Source organism: Sinocyclocheilus grahami, unplaced genomic scaffold (assembly GCF_001515645.1).
Source record: "Sinocyclocheilus grahami isolate Dianchi unplaced genomic scaffold, SAMN03320097.WGS_v1.1 scaffold342.1, whole genome shotgun sequence".
Lineage (NCBI taxonomy): Eukaryota > Metazoa > Chordata > Actinopteri > Cypriniformes > Cyprinidae > Sinocyclocheilus > Sinocyclocheilus grahami.
This window is the reverse complement of record NW_015505521.1, coordinates 535,883-559,355: the sequence shown is the minus strand read 5'-3', so window position 1 is coordinate 559,355 and position 23,473 is coordinate 535,883. Positions and strand designations below refer to the sequence as shown.

At 38.9% G+C, this 23,473-nt stretch overlaps 1 protein-coding gene across 1 annotated transcript in view; it reads left to right on the top strand.

The window, feature by feature from the left end:
• LOC107603169 (alpha-mannosidase 2-like) overlaps positions 1–23,467 on the top strand; it is a 67,626-nt gene extending 44,159 nt beyond the window's left edge. The window contains exons 13-22 of the mRNA XM_016295884.1: positions 90–255; positions 433–663; positions 748–870; positions 2,520–2,634; positions 5,778–5,911; positions 10,705–10,846; positions 12,370–12,503; positions 15,260–15,457; positions 18,326–18,439; positions 23,213–23,467. Of these exons, the coding sequence (XP_016151370.1) occupies positions 90–255; positions 433–663; positions 748–870; positions 2,520–2,634; positions 5,778–5,911; positions 10,705–10,846; positions 12,370–12,503; positions 15,260–15,457; positions 18,326–18,439; positions 23,213–23,365 (1,510 nt within the window). The 3' untranslated portion in view covers positions 23,366–23,467. The remainder of the gene's footprint in view (positions 1–89; positions 256–432; positions 664–747; positions 871–2,519; positions 2,635–5,777; positions 5,912–10,704; positions 10,847–12,369; positions 12,504–15,259; positions 15,458–18,325; positions 18,440–23,212) is intronic.
• The last annotated feature ends 6 nt before the right edge of the window (positions 23,468–23,473 follow it).

Sequence of the window (23,473 nt, the reverse complement as noted above, 5' to 3'; positions counted from 1 at the left end):
TACATGTGTTGAAGTGGATGAAGTAGAGGCAGCAGAATCTGTGGCAAAAAAAGTTTCATAAAAATGCTTAATTTATTTGCTGTTCCCAGGTTGTTGGTGGTTTACAACCCCACAGAGCAAGCCAGGACATCCATGGTTACAGTATATGTGGCTACTCCTAAAGTGCGTGTGCTTAATGCTCTTGGTCATGTGGTCCGTGCTCAAGTCAGTGCAGTGTGGAATGATGCCAGTCATGCTGCTACCGACGTCTTTCAGGTGAGATCTGCTACATCGATGCATCATATCACAGCATTAGGGGTATGTTGTTTATGGAAAGGATCAATCTGAAGAGTGTGGATTCTTCAAACTAGTCCATGCTTAGTTTGAAGTCATCTAAATGCTCTTCTAGCCAGTTCATGGTGTCTTTAATCGTGTTTGTTTTTTCCTCAACAGTTGTCGTTTGTGGCTCAAGCTGCTCCTCTGGGTCTGAGCGTGTATCAGCTAATGGAAGGAATGGAGCCAAGGACAGAAGCTGCTAAGTACATGTTTCTTCAAGATGGCGGGCAGATTTCAGTCAGTAAACTGGAGCATTTCCCACAGTTCTACCAGCAAGATGCGGCTCCTGTGCACATTGAAAACCCTCACCTGAAACTCTCCATCTCTACAGCTACAGGTCTTTTAGAGGTTAGATGATAGACTGCTGCTCTCTGGGTTTGCTGTAAGGTCATACATTTAGGAATGACTCCAGAGAACATCTCTTGTTTACAGAAAATGAGGTTGAAGGAGGATGACTCGGAGTTTCTGGTCAAGGTGGAGTTTGTTTGGTACGGCACCACCAGCAATAAAGACAAGAGCGGCGCCTACCTGTTCCTGCCTGACAAAGAAGCAACAGTAAAAACTATTTTGATCATTTGTAATTTTTTTTTTTAGATTAATCAAATATTCCATATCTTGCCCAGTAGTATTCTTATTCTTTCTTTCTGAGTGAATATTTTCCTACATTTTATTTATAAACATAGTAGTAGAGAGAAACAGAAAATCAATAGAAAGTAGGGGTGCTCCGATTGATCGGCTACCGATCGCTATCGGCCAATAATCGCTTTGGGAAGTTTGATTGGCGGTCTCTTTAAAGGCCTCATAAACCGATCTCAAGCTGACACGCGCCTGCCTTGAGAGGTTTGGCATGATAAATAATTCTAAATGATAAAAAGAAGGCTTCAAAAAGATCGGTATCGGTGATCGTATCGGCAGATACTGCTTCCTGTGATCAGCGATCGGTGACTGGCTCCAAAAATCCTGATCGGAGCACCCTTAATAGAAAGTGGAGTGGTTGAAATCATAATTAAGCCTAGAATTAAAGGTGCAATAGGTGATTGTCTTCAGAAACATTTTTTGTTATGCTGGTTGAAAGTCTCTTCACATCCCGATAGCAATCATTAAGTTAAGTGGTCTAAATGTATTTATATATTCTGTGGAAGGCGTAGGACCAATAAATGTTCGTCCAAGCATTTTGATTGGCTTTCATACCTGCCTGTCAACATATGTATTTGCCGGTTAATAACACATGATATATGGTTGTAATGTTGTCTCTGGTCATCTGGTCTGTGTGTGCGCGTTCATGCGTTCAGGGGGCGTGGCTTTGGACGGCGATTGCAGGGAGGGTGGGACGTTCGCTTTCAGTGCTATCAGGCTAAAGTTAGCATTTTCCAAGTTCTCCTACTGCACCTTTAAGGTTTCCCATGAGCACCACAACTTGAGCGTTTCCCCTACGATGCTGGTGCCAATGTGAATAGTGGTGCAGGAAATTCTCACTTTTATCATCATTCACTTTGCAAAATAAATAATAACATGATTTTCATTTTGAGTGCTTCCGCAATCGCCTATTGTCTTTAATAACAATAATAGTAATAATAATTGTTAGTAGTAGAATTAGTATTATTATTGTTGTACAAGTATTATTATTAAAATTATTATATTTTATTTGCATTGTACCTTTCTTACATTTTCTTTAATAACAACAGTTATAACAGTATTATCATTATTTGCATTTGCATTTGCATTGCAACTTTTTTACATAAATATAATTTGCTACTGCTGAATAGAGGTGCAGGAAATACTGGGTAACATTGTCATTCACATTGCAAAGTAAATAATTACAAGATTTTCATTTCATTTAATAACAACAACAGCAACAAAAACTGTATATCGCCCACTCCTCTAAAAACTATTTGCAGCTGGCTTGTGGTTAATTTGAGGCAAACAAATGATTACCATGAAAGTTTGCTGGAACATATTTTTTTTATAAAGTTTCACCCAAATTGATGTTATTCAGCTGATTGGAGTTCTAAATATAACGGTCACTGCTCACAGCTTTATCTGCTATCCACCCCAAAAACACTGGGAAACCTCACAAGAGCTAAACTCTCTCTTTCATCTGGACACTAGGCAGTTTTGTCATGCAGTGTCTTCGGTAGCTCTGCTCTGAGGGGATTTTATGAGTTTGATTTGATTCACATTGATTTCCTTTCTGTCTCGCACAGATTTATTCTCCCTCTCAGCCGCCGGTGGTACGAGTCACTAAAGGACCGCTGTTTTCTGAAGTCACCACTACCTTCACACAAATCACACACACTCTTCGGCTCTACAACATCCACGGTAAGAGAGGAAAGCAAACACTCAACACCTGCACTTCTCAGTTACGCTTGCAGTCACCACTATTTACAGTATGTAAATCAAATATTTACACTAGGGCTTTGCAAAATGACATTTTCAAGTTCGACTAGTTGTCTTAGGGAAGTCCTGTATAATTAGGCAGCTCCTGAGTTTTTGTTAATGCCAAAAGTCGATGGTGGGAGGGTAACAGTGTAACCTCAGGAAACCTCTGGTTGATTGACCCCCAGAAATTCCTTTTCTTTTCCAAGTAATCTTTGTTAAGAGAGCTTTTTATTCACATTACTATAATGGCTTGTTTAGTACAAGAGGGCTTTACTGGATGCTGTACAAAGCTTTTTTTATTTTCTAGCTCAGTTATTGTTTTATAAATCTTTCTATTTTAAAAGTAAGCCTTTTTAATGTTCCTCAAGCTATAACAAACTGTGCAATCTTCAGTGCCTCAAAAGGCAGTGCATTACACTACTAAGTTACAAATATTTAATCAACATCAGAAAGGAAGTTTGATATCAAAAGACAGTCCAAAAAAAAATGTAATGGTGTGCTAAAATGGGATCATTTTGTGAAAGAATGAAATGCATTCAGAAAGGCTTTCTTATCAAGAGCACCAGGGGTTGGACGGTCTGTTTGTGACCCCTTATGGGTGGGTGAGATAACATACATGAGTGTTTTTGAAAGAGCAGGGCAGTCACATGAGCCTTAGGGACCTTTCCCCCAGTGATGTTTGTTTTTGTCCAAAAAAAGAAAAGAATGAAGCGAAACCTCTTGTGGGTTATTCCCTTGAGTTCAAACTGGAATTTAGTATGCAAAGTGTAAGGAGAGGGACGTTCAACTCACACACAAAATAGTTGTCTCTGACATTATGTACACAAAAGGGGAAATTCTGAAGCTTGTACTGGTCGCTCTTTTCCATGCAATTACAACACATGGCAACTGAAGCTTTCAAGCTTCAAAAAGACATAAAAAAGATCAGAAAAGTAAAAAAAATGCTGTGTATTCAACTTGTTCACTAAATTTCAAGTGTTCATACAATAACCTTTAATTTAATCCTTTATTCACTGATAATCTTCCCCTCCTGTGGACTATTAACTGTTGCAACCAGATCATTAGGTTAAACCTGCGGACCTGATCAGTTTGATATGTGAAGAAATCATTCAGACTGATTTTGTGAACAGTCAGCTGATTTGTATAATAGATCCAAAACAAGAGAATGATTCATTCATTAAGTTGTGTGGAATACTTTCATGATTTTGTAAAGCTGCTTTTTGCCATTTTGTTTGAATTTAGACTAAGTCTTCATTCACTTTATCAGTTTTGGGGTTTGTAAGATTTTTTTAATGTTCTTGAAAGTTTTGAAAGTCCTTTATGCTCACAAAGACTATATTTATTTGATCAAAAATACAGTAAAAACAGTAATACACTCTTTAAAATAATGGTTCTAAAAGGGGGTTTTCACAGCGATGCCATAGAAGAAACATTTTGGGTTCCCCAAAAGTGAACAGTTCTTAAAATAACCTTTTTTCTCCTTATTGTGAAGAACATTTTAATAATTAGAAGAACCTTTTTCCACTATAAAGAACCTTTTGTGCAATGGTAAGATTTAGTGGATGTTAAAGGCTCTTCGTGGAACCATAGATGCCATTAAAGAACCTTTATTTTTAAGATTGTATTGTGAACTGTTTTCTATTTTAATATATTTTAAAATGTAATTAATTCCAGCATGTAATTTTCAGCACCATTACTCCAGTCTTCAGTGTTACATGATCCTTCAGAAATCATTTTAATATGCTGATTTGCTACTTAAGAAACATTTATTATTATTATAAATGTTGAAAACAGTTGTGTTGCTTAATATATTTGTGGAACCCATGATACATTTTTTCAGGATGCTTTAATAAATAGGAAGTTCAAAAACAACATTTATTTGACTGTCTTTGATTTTTGATCAATGTGTCTATGCTAAATAAAAGTATTTATAATTTCTTTCTTAAAAGAAAATCTTTCTGACACCAAACTTTTGGACAGTAGTGTTAATAATGACATAATTTCATTTTTGAGAGAACTGTTCCTTCAGGTGGTTGCAATAGTGTTTTATCTAATTGCTGAGGTGTTTTGAGTCGTTTCTAGTTTTTTCTGTGTGATTGCTAGGGTGTTCTGGGTGATTGTTATGTTGTCGCTCAAGTCAAAAGAGCCCAAGTCTCTATGATATTATGTGTCTCTAGAGATGTTTCAGGTCCTTCTTTAGTATCAATCTAGAACTTTTCCACCTAAATCGAAAAGTAATATCAAGCCACACAGTTTGAGGTATCATTTATGACTGTTGGACAAACAAAATTTTATATGTATGCTTAGGTGTTTGTTCAAATCATTAACTCAAAGTATGAGCAATAATATCAGTGATGGTTGCTCACTGAAAGTGTCAGGTTACCATTTCACTATGAGCTAATGAGGACACACTCATGTAGAAATATTTCCAAGCTATCGTACTCCATAAAGCATAACCTTGTTTTTGTGGTTGTGCTGCTTATATGGAGCATGTTCTTCCACCTTTAAGGGGTTTTATTTTAATTAAAGGAAACGGAACATATTTGTTTCTTGCACTGTTTTATTCCCAAAGGCTCAATTAGTCCAATTCAAATTGTACATTTAGCATGAAGGAGGGTTTACTTATTTTCACCATACTCTGAAAATCTAATTGCTCAAATTCAACTTTAGCCAGGAACAGGCAAACAAGTTATTAAAGTTAAAAAAGGAAAGCAGTCATTTGCTGTTGGCAAATGTACAGTTTGTGGTATTTTGGTGATTTGTATGTGATTATGCTCCAAACAGTAAATTAGATGTTGTTTTGTGCATTATCAGCCTAATGATACTTATTGTTCTATAAGGAAGTGGTCTTTAGTGGTCCTCGCTAAATTACTGTAGGTATTCAGTATACAATCAATCACGGGTTTAAAACAACATGAGAATGATACTTTTTGTGAACTGTGAACTTTTAAATACTCAGATACAGTTGATGCTATGTGAGTGTTGATACAGAAATTGTAGTATGGAAGTGGAGGAAACAGATATCCAATCCTCTTCTGTTGCCTGTGCTGATTCGTCCGTTTTGACCCCTCTCTTTCTCATAGGTGTAGAGGGTCAGTCTGTTGAGCTCTGTAACACCGTAGATATAAGAGGCGAAATCAACCGTGAAATTGCAATTAGGATAACCTCAGATCTGAACAGCAAAGATCGATTCTTTACTGACCTCAATGGCTACCAGGTAGGACATCAGTATATTCTTTTTATTCTCTCTCCCTGACACCCACATACACAATAAAGTTTACACTGTTTATATGCAAGTGTACGTTATAAAGGCAAGGCAGTATCGGTCGGGGCTCGTCAGGGGAGTCTGCGGTTCTCTTTCTAACATTCGCTCGCTATTTCACTATAGGAACGCCCCAGGTGTGACCGATTGCGGAAGCACCAATGACACCACGTCTGCCAATCACGGCAGACCAATCGCTGCAGCGATCAGGGAAAGAAGCGTTGTCCCTTATTTATGTTAAATTTTGGATGTGGTTTGTTTCTTGCAAGACCTCCTGGATAAGGGTAGAGCCTTTTCCACGGTTAAGGTTTATTTGGCTGCGATCTCGGCATACCATATAGAATTCGACTAGGGTACTATAGGCCAGCATCCTCTCGTCTGCCAATTCATGAGAGAAGCGCGGCGGTTACGCCCAGTATCAAAACTGCTGGTCCCGCCCTGGGATTTGTCCGTGGTCCTGAACGCGCTCTCAAAAACCCTGTTCGAGGTTGTTGAGAGGATCTCCTTAAAGCTGCTTTCTTTAAAGACTGCTCTGTTACTATCTCTTACTACAGCGAAAAGGGTGAGTTAACTGCATGCCTTATCAGTTCATTCCTCATGTATGATTTTCGCTCCGGGTGGTCAAAAAGTAAATTTTAGAACTAACCCGGTGTTTATGCCTAAAGTATTCGATCATGCTGGTTCAGGTCAATCTGTGGATCTGATGGCTTTCCATCCACCACCTTGTTCATGTCCAGAGGAGGAGCAGCTACACTGTGTATGTCCGGTGCAGACTCTACATATGTATGTACAGAGAACCAGGGTGTCACAAGTACTGTGCTCTCAGGAGACAAGCGCACGACGCAGGAGTAATCCAGCACACATCTTTAATTCCAACTTCAAATCAAGAGAATAACCAGGAGACAGATAAATCAGAAACATCTAAGAGCAAACTAAACATGACAGTGAACGGACAAAGACTAAGGGAGAACTGAGGACTTAAGCAAAACCCAAACAAAGGGAACTAATGAGATGATTAATACAACACAGGTGATAACTAATGAATGATGATTAACTAAATGAAAACAGGAACTGAACCAAATAAGGGCAGACAGGTACTAAACAGAAACCAACACGTGACAGATATCGACCCCCCCTCCCGGAAGGTGCGGGAAGGGGGGCTGGGGGCCCTGGAGGCTGGTACAGGACAGGAACAGGGCGGAGACAAGGAGAGTCTCCAGGGCGGATCAGGGAGTGCAGGGGGCCATGGCTGAGCAGGCAGTTCAGGTTGCCATGGCAGAGCTGGTAGCTCAGGGAGCCATGGTGGAGCAGGCAGTTCAGGTTGCCATGGCGGAGCTAGTAGCTCAGGGGGCCACGGCGGAGCAGGCAGTTCAGGTTGCCAGGATCAGGGGACTCAGGAGGCCATGGCGGATCCACCGTGGCCTTAGCTGGCTCGGCCACGGGTATATGCCCCCCCCCACAAATTTTCTTGGGGAAAACTAGGAATCCTGGGGGGCGCTCTGGAAGAGCAGGCACTTGAGGGCACTCTGAAGGAGCAGGCACTTGAGGGCGCTCTGGAGGGCGCTTTCGAGGAGCGGGCACTTGAGGGAGCTCTGGAGGAGTGGGCACTGGAGGGCGCTTTCGAGGAGCGGGCACTTGAGGGCGCTCTGGAGGGCACTTTCGAGGAGCGGGCTCTGGAGGAGGGGAGTTCACTAACACAGGGGGCTCAGGAGACGAAGGAGGGCTGGACGGGACCAGCAGAGGAGAAGGAGATGAAAGAGACTCAGGAGATGAAGGAGGGATGGGCTCCTGGTTGAGCTCTGGAGAGCATTCTGGGGCGGTCTCTGGAGAGTGAATCATGGCTGTTTCTGGGCTGAGGATCGGAATGGTTCTGGGAGCTGGATACGGAGGAAGGGAGGCAGATTTCAGCACTGACTGGACAGATGTTATTGCTGGGTCCCCTACCTTAGCCCCCAGCCCAGGCATGTGGAGGATCTCGGCATGGGGTGAGCTGGCGAGGCCCAGTGGTTCTCAGAAGGGGCTGGATGAGAACGACTTTTAACTTCTCCAACCTCCTCTACTTCAAAGTTAGAGCCATTTCAGGATGAACAGTAAGTCAATCGTTGGAAACGACAACGAATAGTGTTCTCATCCAGTCCCAACTGAAAACAGGCACATAGAGAGGCATCGGGCCAGCTCACTTAATGGGAAAGCTCTATTAATTCCTCCACCTACCTTTCCAGAGGGCGACCACCCTGTCGCAGGCAGCACAACTGGTCCTCAGCCCAATCCATCTTGTTTAGGGGTCCATTCATCTGTCACAGGTACTGTGCTCTCAGGAGACAAGTGCACAATGCTGGAGTAAATCCAGCACACAATCTTTAATTCCAACTTCAAATCAAGAGAATAACCAGGAGACAGATGAATCAGAAACATCTAAGAGCAACCTAAACATGACGGTGAACGGACGAAGACTAAGGGAGAACTGAGGACTTATAAGCAAAATCCAAACAAAGGGAACTAATGAGATGATTAATACAACACAGGTGATAACTAATGAATGATGATTAACTAAATGAGAACAGGAACTGAATCAAATAAGGGCAGACAGGAACTAAACAGAAACCAACACGTGACACAGGGCATTTAGCAAAAGCAATCAGCTTTTTATTTTGTGGGCCGACTCTTTTAAGAGAAAGCCTATCGTCCCTCTTGGTTGTAGAGGCAGTCGTGTTATGTTACAATAACGCGAATATAGAGCCCCCAAACGAGTTATGAGCTCACTCTACCAGAGGTATAGCTACATCTTGGGCACTATTTAAGGGCATTTCTATCCAGGAAATGTGTGCTGCTGCTAACTGGACTTCCCCACACACTTTAGTGAGGTTCTATAGACTGGACGTGACAGAACCTTCACTTGCCCATTGGGAGCGAGTAGACAAATTGTACATTAAGCTTTTGGGTAATCCAGTTTATTCAGTTTATTGACAACATTTTCGAAATGTTCAGACTTTACTGATCTGCTTTAACCACTTGAGTTGGGTCAAAGAGGTTTAATTCAGATCATATTCATCTTTAGTCTGCTTCGTCAGCACATCGGCAATGTGGGATATTACTATGTCTATATCCCATAGTGAGATACCGAGCGAATGTTAGAAAGAAAACTTTAAGTAACTAACGTAACCCCGGTTCTTTCCCGGTCATTGGTGCTTCTGCAAACCGTCACGCCTGGGGCATTTCCATATTGAGATACCTCACTTCATGATTTCAGAGAACCGGAGTTACGTTAGTAACCTAAAGATCTCTCACTGAACCAGCCCATATGTGGACTGACTTTAGGATGTTACTAAACCTGCCCACAAATTTCAGCCTCTTCTTCCTATCAAAACCTTTTTACAGAAAGAAAGCAAAATATGTGTAATTTGATGACAAATGTAACAGAATATACACTACCTTTCAAAAGTTTGGGGTCAGTGAGATTTTTTTTTAAAGAAATCAATACTTTTATTCAGCTAGGACGCATTCAATTGTTCACATTTCTAATGTTACAAAAGACTTCTATTTCAAATTTACATAATATAAAGACTCGTGCATAGATTTTTTTCTTCTGTGAAACGTCATATTGGGTACCAACAACATGTCTGCTGGCCTCATTTCCCGACAGTAAACAAATATCATAAAAGAATGATCTGATTTTATCTATAATTAATTGAAACACAAGAATATGAACAGATGCTGCTATTATTGCCTGATCACACACATCAAATGTGATGAAACCACATTTTCATCAGTCTCTGAATAAAGATAACACACCTAAATGAAAGTGAAACATTTTAATGACGAGAAGCATGTTGTTGCCGGATTTAAGTTAAATACATGATCTCAAGGTGTGGATATAGATGGCTAGCTGGACTAATTCTGTTTACTGACAAGTAACACTAATCAACAAAGGAGTCATCAGAAGTTAGTTAATTTATGTTTTGGCAGTCTTGTTTGATTTTGGTTGATAGTGCCAGAATGCCTAGTTGTTTCTGGATGGCATAATGAAAATGTCAGTTTGTTTTTCATTTCTTTTGACAAATAATTAATCAAAAAAGAGTTTAGAGTGTGCTCTAGGGCTGACCAAAACAAACAAGTGTCAGTTTAAATCACTCTATCATTTTTTTTTTTTTTTTTTTTTTTTTTACATGTTGGAGTATTAGTGTGGCATTTAATTAGCAGATGATGACTCTCTGTCCTTGGCCAGGATTAAGTGCTTTTCTTCGGTCCAAACTAATTAACTGACAACAAAAAACAAATGCTTCATGAATAAAATGTTTTCCTCCAAGTCACATTAACACACACTTGTGCACACACATCGAAGATCATCAATTTACAGTGTTTTTTCCTTCAGATAAGTGTCTCCACCTGCCCACACTCAGTGTTTGCAGGGGGGATCTCTTTCATTTTTTTTTTTTTTTTTTTTACATGTTGGAGTATTAGTGTGGCATTTAATTAGCAGATGATGACTCTCTGTCCTTGGCCAGGATTAAGTGCTTTTCTTCGGTCCAAACTAATTAACTGACAACAAAAAACAAATGCTTCATGAATAAAATTTTTTCCTCCAAGTCACATTAACACACACTTGTGCACACACATCGAAGATCATCAATTTACAGTGTTTTTTCCTTCAGATAAGTGTCTCCACCTGCCCACACTCAGTGTTTGCAGGGGGGATTTGGAGCTTTTCCTCCCTGCAGTGCTAAAAATGCCGTGGGCTGTTTTTACAGGTGCAGCCGAGGAAAACCATGGCTAAGCTCCCCCTTCAGGCAAACTTCTACCCCATGACCAGCATGGTCTACCTGCAGGACTCGAGCGCCAGACTCTCTCTACTCACTGCACAGTCACTCGGAGCAGCCAGCCTCAAGAGCGGTCAGTTTTAACTCACTTCTAAGTGCTGTAGGTTTTGGATCTGGGTTTGAAAATCTGGAAACAACAAAGAAAACCATGAAACCTGGAAATAACAAAGGTTTTTAAGAATTTAAAGTTATTATCTAAAATTAACAAGAAACATTCAAGATTCTGCAATTAATTTAATTAATAATGCATGATTAAACATTCCAGATTCAGCATTATTTGGACACTGATCAAACAAACAAATTTGTACTATTGACCATGTGAACTCAGATATAGGAATTTTATCATCTCAACTATTCAGCTATTTATCTCAGTATTAACAGATGTCCATATTTACACTAACATACAAAAGTCTGGGTTCAAAAAAAAAAATAATTTTTTAAGTAATAAATATTTCTGTTCAGGAAGGATGCATTAAATTGATCAAACGTGACAGGAAAGATATTTATAATGTTACAAAATATTTCCGTTTCAAATAAATGCTGTTCTTTTGAACTTTCTATTCATCAAAGAATCCTGAAAAAAAAAACATATTGGTTTTTATACAAAAATATAAAGAAACACAGCTGTTTTCAACATGGATAATAATATGAAATGTTTCTTGAGCACCAAATCAGCATATTAGAATGATTTCTAAAAGATCATGTGACACTAAAGACTGGAGTAATGATGCTGAAAATTCAGCTTTTTGTCACAAGAATGCATAATATTTTAAAATGTATTGAAATAGAAAACAGTTATTTTAAATTGTAATAACAATATTACTGTTTTTTGATCAAACAAGTAGTAAGCATGAGAGACTTCTTCCAAAAACCCTAACCTTTTGAACGTTAGTTTACATTATGTTTTCATGCTTAATTTCACTAAAGCATCACAACATTTATAGGCACTGAACCCCCCTCCCCCCATACAATAAAATTGTATTTTATTTCTTATTCCTTAAATTGAATAGATTTTTAATATCATCCTAAATGCTCCTTGTATCATTCTCAAATCATGCTGGAGAACATGATCGACAGATTTTACAGAAACTGCTGTCATTTAAAGTCAAACCAAATATTAAGACATTCTGAAAAATAAAATGCTCTTTATAATGAGAATGTCCCTCTCATGTCATTGTAAATACCACATGCCAACTTAATGCTGCAACAGTTACAAAACCATAAGCAAATAATTTGACAGCCTACCATTTAGACACATCAGTGACCATCAGAACTGCTATTCTCGGGTTTTTGTTTGAATAGATATGGCCTCACTCCACTCTGGCAGGTCTACAGGCGTAGGTGAATTGGTGGTGAAAAACACTCCAAAAGTTGAATGTAAAGTGTTTTTGTTCATAATACAATCTGTCAAGTGTGGTTTTGTCAGGTTGTTTTGTAAAAAAAAAAGATTTATTTGTTTAGTGCTCAAACCACAGGCTCTATGGTCTCGTGGTCTATGGAACACATGATTTATGCATGTCCATTTGAGGCATCAGTGGGTGTTGTGGTGAAGCATGTGTGACATCCTAATGAAGCTCATTGCTGTGGATTCCACAGGTCAGCTGGAGGTGATTATGGACCGCAGGCTCAATCAGGATGATAATCGAGGTTTAGGTCAGGGAGTGCTGGACAATAAGATCACTGCCAACTCCTTCCGCCTACTACTGGAGAAGAGGAGCTCTGCGGAGGAGGTAATCAGGATGGAGAAATGATTGAGCTAAAGAAGAAGAAAAAAACATACATCCATTAATGACCACTTGCTCTCAGTGTCTGGCTTTTTGGAATTTTGGAAGTTCCCTGCTGAAACTCATTTAAGACACAGTTAAGCACAATTAAACTCAATTAAGCACAGATTCTGAGTATAGGACACACTTGGCCCAAAAAAATAAAAAAAATAAAAAATGAAGACCTTTATTAGCTGATTATTGTATGTACTCATGGCCATGGCATTTGCTCTGTTCAAGCTACAGGAAGGCTTGTTGTTATTAAAATGATAAATATTGCATATTTAATTGCACATGTTAATTTCCCCTGTTTTTATATTCAGGTTACTTTTGCCATCATCTAACACTCACTTAATCTTTAAAAACACTATTTAATAATACTGTTAAATTTAAGCAATCATTATCAATCTCAAAAAGAATATACATTTTTCATACTGTACAACATAATGCTATGATGCCTAAATTCATATGTAGAATTTAAAAGGACTGCTTTTAGTTTTTAATGATTTAAAATAAATTAAAACATTTGACTACTGTTCAAAAGTTTGTGGTCAGTAAGATTTTTTAAATATTTTCGAAAAAGTCACTTATGCTCACCAAGGCTGCATTCATTTAATCAAAAAGAATACGTTAAAAACAGCAATATTGTGAAATATTATTACAATTTTTATTTTATTTTATTTTAAAACATCATTTATTCCTGTGATGCAAAGAAGAATTTTCAGCATCATTACGCCAGTCTTCAGTGTCACATGACCCTTCAGAAATCATTCTAATATGCTGATTTACTGCTCCAAAAAAACATTCTTATTATAAATGTTGAAAACATTTGTGGCGCTAAATATTTTTAATATATACTTTTTTTTCATGATTTCTGATTAATTGGAAAGTTCAAACGATTTTTTTAAAATTTTGTTTTCAGTAAAGAAGTTTACTGTCACTTTTGATCAGTTTAATGCATCCTCGCTGAATAAAAGTAAAAACTTTACAAAAAAAAATCTTACTGACCACAAACTTTTTAATTGTAGTGTATGTATATAGATAAATAGTATAACCTATTATGGCTTTAACAGTCCCAGAAGATGAGCTTAAGGTGCTAGCTGTTTAGGGTTGGGCGATGTCTACCAAATTGGCATCGGACGATGTCTGCAGTGAAACATCGTGATGGACGATGACATCGGGGGCGGAGTTAGGGGTGTGCCCGAAGCGTAAAACAAATAAGGCGTTCTACGGAGACACTAAAAGGTTAGCCGCTTGCTAGCGGTAGCCTGTTGCATTACAGTACATTCTTACTGACCACAAACTTTTTAATTGTAGTGTATGTATATAGATAAATAGTATAACCTGTTATGGCTTTAACAGTCCCAGAAGATGAGCTTAAGGTGCTAGCTGTTTAGGGTTGGGCGATGTCTACCAAATTGGCATCGGACGATGTCTGCAGTGAAACATCGTGATGGACGATGACATCGGGGGCGGAGTTAGGGGTGTGCCCGAAGCGTAAAACAAATAAGGTGTTCTACGGAGACACTAAAAGGTTAGCCGCTTGCTAGCGGTAGCCTGTTGCATTACAGTACATGAAAGTTCACTTACCACATACACAGAGTAAGGAGAAATGTCTGATAGGACGATGGCGAATGATTTGCAGATCCTGAGCACCAATGACAAACATCTAATCTTGTCAAATGTGTGGTAAGTACTGCCGCTCCATAGTATAGAGTCCTTGTGATCACGAATCTCGAAAGTGAAAGTAAAATGCGAGCGCGCAATCAAAAGCGATTTCAGTAGCGGCTCCCTGATGCCCGCAATTTATATACAGTTGCCTATACTTGCCCAACGATATAATTGCGAGAAAATGTATTGAAATATTTTTTTTAATCCTCCCATCTTGTAGGCTATTTATTCCCTTTGGGGTTTCCGTAGTACACTTCATTTACTTTCCGAACACGGAACTGGGATGCGGCGGATTGCGGGAGAGGGATTGGGGGGAGGAATCACTATGTCAGCTTAACATCGTGATGGCTGTCAGCCATCGGCGATGGACGATGGCATCGTCTATCGGCCCAACCCTATTTTCCGTAGTACACTTCATTTACTTTCCGAACACGGAACTGGGATGCGGCGGATTGCGGGAGAGGGGTTGGGGGGAGGAATCACTATGTCAGCTTAACATCGTGATCGTCTATCGGCCCAACCCTATAGCTGTTTTTAGGACTGATAGTGGGTCCAATCTTGTCGTTTATGGTCATTAGGTGGTCTAGATGCTTAAACAGCTGGACTGCCGGCTCGTGGACACTGTGGACCAACAACAAACCATCGCCCAGTTTCTAATGCTGTAATAACCGGCTTGACCACCTTAATCAGTTTTTTTTCCCCAGCAGGGTTGAAAAAATAACCTGTTGCCTACTGTCTACTTAGGCCAGAAACATATCAGAAACTTGTCATTGCGGTCCCATTGTACATCTTTTGCTTTAATGTTCTTTCTTGGGTTATTGTGGCTGTAACAAACCTCAGTGCTTGATGGCACTCTATGTAATATATGTATTATACGATGATAGTTTAAATAACTTTAACTGTCTTAGCTAGATTTTCCTGGAAATGCTGCTACTAAATCAGGACAGTTGTTGTAGAAGACTAATTCAGGAGTGTTTGCATTCACATACTTGCACAGTTTCCTGATTTAGAAGGAAACCTATTTTAATTTAATGCTGACTTTTCTGTCTTAGGCCCAGAGTGAGGAGACCGCACCAAACAGCTATCCATCTATATTGAGTCACATGTCGTACATGTACCTGAACCATCCCCTCATCTCAATGGCAGTCAGTCAGCGCTCGGACACCCCATCCTTGATTCCCTACATCCCTCTGAGCGCCTCCTTCCCCTGCGACTTGCATCTGGTCAACCTGCGTGCTATCCAGTCTAAGGTATGTCTCAGTTGTGTTTGTGTCGATTTGAAAGAGGAAGCAGAAACCGGTTTTGGCCATAATTGGGGAGCACAGGACTGCTGGTTCAGTTCCTAAGAGGGCCATAAAGTATACTGACCTTCAAATTGATATTTCAGGGTCCTATTTCCCAGGGCTGAATGGTAATATTTTAACACATGACAGGATAATGGTAAAAGTGTTCAGAACAGGGCTTACGGGACCGTTTGAGAGATTTCAGTAGAGGATGAGAGGATGCGATTCAATCTGGCTTAAACGCTTAAAGGGGTCTTATCATGAGTAATCACAATTTTCTTGTTCTTTTGAGATAAATGACTTAATTGTACTGTCAAAATATACTGTCAAATCCTCCCATGTGACTAGTTATTGAAATAACATATAAACACATGACTGCCCACATTAACATATCAACAATGCCTATTTGGTATTCAGAAATGGATTTGGATAGTTATTCTTAACTCCAGAACAAATACAGTCACTCTGCAGTATCTTTCTGAAGAATCCCACTGTTCGAAAGCTGAAATGTATTTTTAACAATATCCTTGATCATGTCAGTCTGAATTTAACAGTTTATGTGACACATTTCAGCTTAGATTGTTTAATGAATCTATCACATAATACAGGTTTATACATATATACAGACCCCACAGGAAAAAAAAATAATAAAAAGATATGATAATACCCTTTAATGTATTTTTCAAAAACACAGCATTGCTGTATTATAGGTACATTCCAGACTGTAGTGAGTTGCCTCTCTAAGTAGTGAGCTACCTTCTAAGGCAACATATTAAAGGGCCCCTATTATGCCTTTTCGAATATTACCTTTCATGCAGTTGTGTCATGTAGCTGTATGTGAACATAAACTATCTGAAAAGTTGTGAAGCCGACAGTGCACGATAAATAAAGTTATTGTCTATCAAAAAAAAGAGTCGGCTCGCAATCGCCTAAACGAGTCGTCAGGAATTCGAATCTTATTCTGTTACGGCTCTACGTCACGAAGTAACACATTTGCATAATGTCCGCCCACATTCTACGTCACCTACTTGCCTGCCCACAAACAGTAAAATTTCCGTGTGGTGAACATCATGTCGAGAAGACGCTGTATCCTACGCTGTGAGAGTAAATTTGTTTTATCACATCTTATAATTACCACAAACTTGTTAACACTTGACACTTACCACTGAGAAATGTCCTGCTCCAGTCGTGCTTGTGGCTTCGCACGAGTCATTTACGAATCATTTATAAATTAGGTAAAATTAAATCTATTATTTTAGAAAACGAACGTGTTTTTTGGCCTTGCATGCATGTAAACCTGTTTTGGGAGACTCATAAAACAATATTAGCAACCTTAAAAATGGCATAATAGGGGCACTTTAACTGAACAGTGCACTTTTAGTGTGCGTAATTTTAAAAAGTATATCTGTAAAAGAACTGTACGGTATTAATAAAAAGCCACTCCGGTGTGTTTAAAGAGACAACACTTTCACAACAAGTTTTACACATTTTAAATCATTACGTTTTAATAATCTTTTGTTGTACTTTTCGATTTATTTTGATGTGTTGGCTAACATACTAAAGCACATGTAAAGTAATTAAAATGGTAACTGTGGTGTTATTCGATATTACATTTAAAATGAATATATTTTATATTTTATATTTGCAACTTCGTCGTTGCAAAGGTATAATAACAAATATATTTAAATACATGACTTAAAGTTTCAATAGAATTACAAACCCAATTCCAAAAAAGTTGGGACACTGTACAAATTTTTAAATATAGCCACAAAATTTAAAGTTGCACCCAATATTTTAGCTTATTAAGAAGTTTTATGCGTAAAGATATTAATAATATTCAATAATATTAAAATTCTGTCAGTTTTATAACAAAATTCAAACAACTGTTGTTTTGACACTCTATAATGTAACTACGATGTAAGATGTCAGTAGAGCGGCTTGTAAACGGCATGCCACATTAAATTACATTTACCTCAGGAAAGCCATTATAATCTTTATTCAGCTAGAAAAAAAATAATTCTAGAGAGGAGTATTTTGCTAATTATATGCACTATATTACATATTCATGTTTTTACTTAGCCTGTTTATTTTTATTTAATGTAAATCTGTCATGAAAACAAGATTTTATTAGCGCCGCTGTTTAAATGTTTCAGTGAATTGGAGTAGAAGCATAATTGTTTTTCAATTTGATATACAACTAATTTTGATGAATTTATTGATTATTAAATAAAGTTTATTTTCAGTTTTGTGCTAAATGAAAAAATTAACTTAAAAAATCATTTCGGTACATCACTAGTTTTAATCCAGTATTTCCAGTTTTTGTAGATGCAGTAACTGTAATACAATACAATACATGCAAGAATACCAGAAGCGCATATTAACATATACATTAATGGATAATTCTCTATACAACTTTATAGAAATCCATCTTTGCCCAAGCTCAAATAATACACATTTCTGTACGGAAGATCTGCATGTGTGCTTCATAAAAAAATAAGTGAAGCCCACCATATTCTTTGCCTCACAATCAATTCATTGTAAGTGCATTACTGTAAATGCAATCATTGTTTGATTTTACAAACCGAAGGACACGTCGAAATTATTGTGCCATGCTATGTTATTTTGAACCAGCAAGACTGCTTTAAGTTCCTTTGTTTTCTGAAGTCTTGAGGAGAGACTTTCCATGGTGTTGTGATGGGAAACCCTCTCACTGTGGTGCTGAGCTGCAGCTGATGAGTGAAAGGCAGCGCTCCATAATTGGCCCAGTGTGTGCGTGTGGAGAAGAATCGGTGTTATGTTTATGTGGCCTGAGGCTCTGTCTCGCTTCTCTCGCAGGAGGAAGGGGGAGGTCCATCCGAGCAAGCTGCTTTGATACTGCACAGAAAAGGCTTTGACTGTGGCTTCTCCAATCGGAACACTGGCCTACTGTGTTTCACCACACGTGGCAAGGTAAAGCAGATCACGCGGCTTCCTACACACAGACACACATCACTAATTTAAAGAGGGTCTCATCACTGCTACTTAATTTTGGCCTGAGTTTTGGAGGCTTATATTTAATAATAAATAAATAAATAAGATTGTACATTTGCTCCCAAAAGGATAGTTCACGCAAAAATGTAAATCTCTTTTAAACACAGAATCCATATTCCATAGAACACAGAAGGGAGAACTTACTGGTCTTTTTTTCTATCCAATTAAAATGATAAGGCACTGGAGCATTCAAGCTTCAAAAAGGTACCATGAAAGTAATATAAATGCATAGGTCTGAAGTCATGAACTAAGTTTGGGGTTCAGCCAGAAATTAAAATTTTCTGAAAATTTTCACACTCATACTATTCAAGATGTAGGTGACTTTTTTTCTTCAGTCGAACAGTAAAGAAGTTTTTTAGCTGAAACCATGGTCCTTGGTGATTGATAAAATGCAAGTCAATAGATACCGACACTTTGAAAGGCAAAAAAAGCATATCAGACAACAAAACACTAAGGCTACGCTTACACGACAACAATGTAGTCCCTTGCGTTTTTAAAAAGTTTCACGTATACACGACAACATTTTCAAAACGATTTGCGTTTACACATATCCGTGAAAACGGCCAAAAACGCTGTATTACGTATGCCAGGCCAGTAGTTGGCGCTGTCACCTTGTTAGTAAACAGTACCTGTACCAAAGTGACGATTATATGTTGTATGTGATGCATCTCCACTGTTGGTTGTAATATTGGTGAAGTAAATCCACACTTTGCTGAAAAAGCGTTAGCAAACTCTTGAGCAACAACGACATTACCATGTACTCTGCCATTGTTGTGTATGTTTGTTCGCGTTTGCCTTTAAAATCGACACGTACTGCGCATGTCTACATACCTAACACATACTACGCACGTGCATGACGTCACCATTTTCAAAGATTCCCGTTTTGGGTGTTTACATGGAAATGATAACGGTGGCGTTTTCGAAGACTTGCACTTTGAAACCCGTTTTCAAAAATATGACCCCAAAACGCCAATGTCGTGTAAACGAACAGGCAAAAGGCATAAAAAGTTTACCGTGTTTGGCTGAAAACGTTGTCGTGTAAACGGCCCCTAATACCTGTGGCTCTGATGATATATCGATGTCTTATGAAGCAAAACAATCTGTGTGTGCAAGAAACTGAACATTATTTATAACATTTTTACCTGTAATCCATAGCCTCAGGCAAACAGGGACGTAACCTAAGAGCCAGCGCTACTGAAATATTAAGTCACTGTTTTGAACTTGAGAACTTCTCATTTAGGCCAGTTTTGTGTTTTTGTGTGAGCTGATTCATTGAAAAGACCTGACTTAAAAGACAAATTACAGTAGATAACACTACTTAACTAATAAATTCTCACAGCTCAGAAAAGCTGAAAAGAAAACACACAGCCAGTTTATTATGGGCTGTCTGAGTCTGAAACTATGTCACATCCAGAGAGCTGTTTCAATTTGCAGCTGGTTTCTACGTAGATAGCTGGCTATTTGAATAAGACCACCTCCGAGCCATATACGGAGTCCAAGGCAGCAATTTATGCATCTTGTGTTGACATCCCACAGAAGAGAGGGGTTTAGTGAGCAGGAGCTCATTAGCATTTAAAGAGACATGCACTGAAACGAATTTAAAGAGACATGCACCGAAAAGGGTGTTGTTTTACATGACCACTGAGGAATTTTAACAAAGTATGTTACAGACATTTCATGAAGACCCTTAAGAATCATACCAACTTGTGGAAAATGGGCATCCGATGTCCCCTTTAACACCTTAAATTTCAATCTTTAGCTCACATAAAGCTATCATATGGCTTCAGAAGCACCAATGGACTACTTTTTTGTGATTTTTAATATTTATTTTTAAATGGGTTTTAAATCAGTGCTTATATTAAAGCAATAAGCCCTGTGAAGCCGCGGTTTACAGTGAATTTATAACAGCTAAGGGGCGTTATAAATTCACTGTAAACCACGGCTTCACTGGGCTTATTGCTTTTATAAAACGGTTATTCCATATACCTAGTAAGGTTTCACAAAATAAAACAAAGCAAATAAAGTGTAATGATATTAATAAAAACATAATTCTTCCGCCAAACAATGTAGTAACTCACAAACGGTTGTGGTTCCAACAAAGTGGTTGCCGAGCAACACACAAATGTAAACAAAGGTGTATGTTTGTAGAGTAATTTACAACAGCTTCGAACCAATCAAAATCAAGGACCGGAACTATCCGTTTTATAATAGTTATTTTACAACACCTTGGAACAGTTTATCCAATCAGATTTCAGAATCTGAACTGTCAGTTTTATAATAATGACTTCTAAATTCTAAACAACATTGTAAAAATAACGCGAAAATAACAAATTCAAATACATTTTTCAGGAAATTCAGAATGACGGAAAATTAAGTTTTGAGCCAAGGATTCAGAGAAAGAGAGAAATTTGTGAGAAAGATTAGTTTCTAGCCCTTACAGTTCAAAAATTATAACTATAAACGTATGTGCAACTTTGCACAGTTGGTGGCGCTAGAGGAATTGAGTTAGAGACATTTTCTGTGGTTAATGTTCAGACTGTCCTGTGTGCCGAATTTCATTACTTTCCTTCAAGTAGTTCTATGAGGTGCCTACACCTTCGGAATTAATGACATAAGCACAAAATTACTAAAACTTAAACTGAACTAAAAGTTAATTCAAAATTATTAATAAATACTACAATGGTAAATAAAAAAAATACTAAAATTATAGTTTTAGGAAAAAAGTTGTGACTAATTAATTAATTAATTTTGATGCATTGCATTATGGTGGTTAAGCAGTGAATTACACAGCTGTATAGGAAACGCACCCCTGGTCGGTTACTCAAAACAAAATTAGTCTTAATGCCAGAGCAGGGATGGGCAAACTTGGTCCTGGAGGCCACTGACCTGCAGAGTTTAGCTCAAACCCTTATCAAACACACCTGAACAAGCAAATTAAGATCTTCAGGATTACTAGAAGGCTACATGCAGGTGAGCTTTATCAGGGTTGGAGGACCAACTCTGCAGGACCAAGTTTGCCCATCCCTGCCACAGAGTCACAGTGCTACACTCTACACTCAGAAATCAACCAACTTAAAGGTGGGGTAAGCGATTTTTCAAAAACGCTTTAGAAAACTGATTCGGGCCGACTAGAAAAACAAACTTGTAGCCAATCAGCAGTAAGGGGCATGTCTACTTATGATGTGGAGGAGAGAGAGTTCAGTGCACAGGACGGACATTAGCGAGCCGAGCGACAGAAAGATAGAGATGGCGGATAAAAAACAAAAGAGGAAAACGTCTGCGGAACAAAAGAAGGCTTAAGGCAATAAGGATATATCGGATCAGCTTTCCAGCGCTGGAGAGAACTCAACGAGGGGAAGGCCTGCGATCGGACGCCGAGGTTGCTTTGTTTCTTCTCGATAGGTGAGTAACACCGTGTCTGCGCCGCAACAGCTAAAGTCTGTCTAGTACACTGGATGCGACAAAGCGACCGTTGAAAATCCTTTGAAATTTGTGTCAATACGTCATGAATAGAACGCAGCAGGAGCTTTCTGTCGGGGATTTGTCGTGTCGTGCCGCATCCAGTGTAGACCATAGATATGTGTATATATATATATATGGTGTAGACCAGGGCTGTCCAAACTCGGTCCTGGAGGGTCGGTGTCCTGCAGAGTTTAGCTCCAACTTGCCTCAACACACCTGACTGGAAGTTTCTATGCCTAGTAAGAGCTTGATTACCTGGTTCAGGTGTGTTTAATTAGGGTTGGAGCTAAACTTTGCAGGACACCGGCCCTCCAGGACCGAGTTTGGACACCCCTGGTGTAGACAGTATCATTGATTATAATGAGTTCCATAGTATTTTTTCGAGCCGTGCCACTCGCGTCCGGTGTAGACACGGTGTAACATTGGTTTTGCTTTGTTTCACAGAACTAATCGTTGCCTGGGTTGAATAGTTGCTTTGTTCTGTGAAACAAAGCAAAACCAATGTTACATCGTGTCTACACCGGCGTTCTGACGATTTGTGCTACCCGCTCAGATTGTGCTACCTCCCATTAAAAACATAGGTTGCACAAATCGATAGTGAAAAATTCTACCTATCAGATTGTGCTACCAGCATGTTATTCATGTGGTTTGAGGCTTTTTTTAATGTCCATACCTACCCCTACCCTAAACCTACCCTTACCCTAAATTTACCCTTAAAACAATGCAAATATATTTTTGGTAGCACAATCTGATAGGTAGCATGTTTCGTCTGTACACCGGACGGTATTTGCACGGGTCTTACTTATTGCTTTAAGCCTTCTTTTGTTCCGCAGACATTTCCTATTTTGTTTTTTATCTGCCATCTCTATCTTTCTGTCGCTCGGCTCAGCTAATGTCCGTCCTGTGCACTGAACTCTTTCTCCTCCACATCATGAGTAGACACGCCCCTTACTGCTGATTGGCTACAAGTTTGTTTTGCTAGTCGGCCCGAATCAGTTTTCTAAAGCGTTTTTGAAAAATCGCTTACCCCACCTTTAAGATGAGACAGAAGAAACAAAGTTGTTTACTTTCCACTCAGTTCTTTCAAGACTGACAGATATGCTAACCATCTCACTACTTACAAGTCTAAGCCATGACTCAGTGCATACTTGAACATGTTGTTGCTTTGGAAATCCACTAATCAACATACTGTGTGTGTGTGTGTGTGTGTGTGTGTGTGTGTGTATGTAGATTCGTTTAGAGAAGCTCCTGACAGATCTGAAGGTGAAAAGCATCACTCCTGTATCGCTGTCTCTGATGCACACACACAATAGTGATGCCGACCCGCAAGAGATCAGCCTTAAACCCATGGAAATCAGGACTTACCGCCTGCAGCTGAGCTGAGCTGCAGTCACATCGGCTCTCGTTCTCCATGTTTTACACTCGAGAGCCGTGATGTTGTTGGCCTCAGCTAAGGACCCAGTAAGCGATTGTCAACAGAAACCTTGAGCT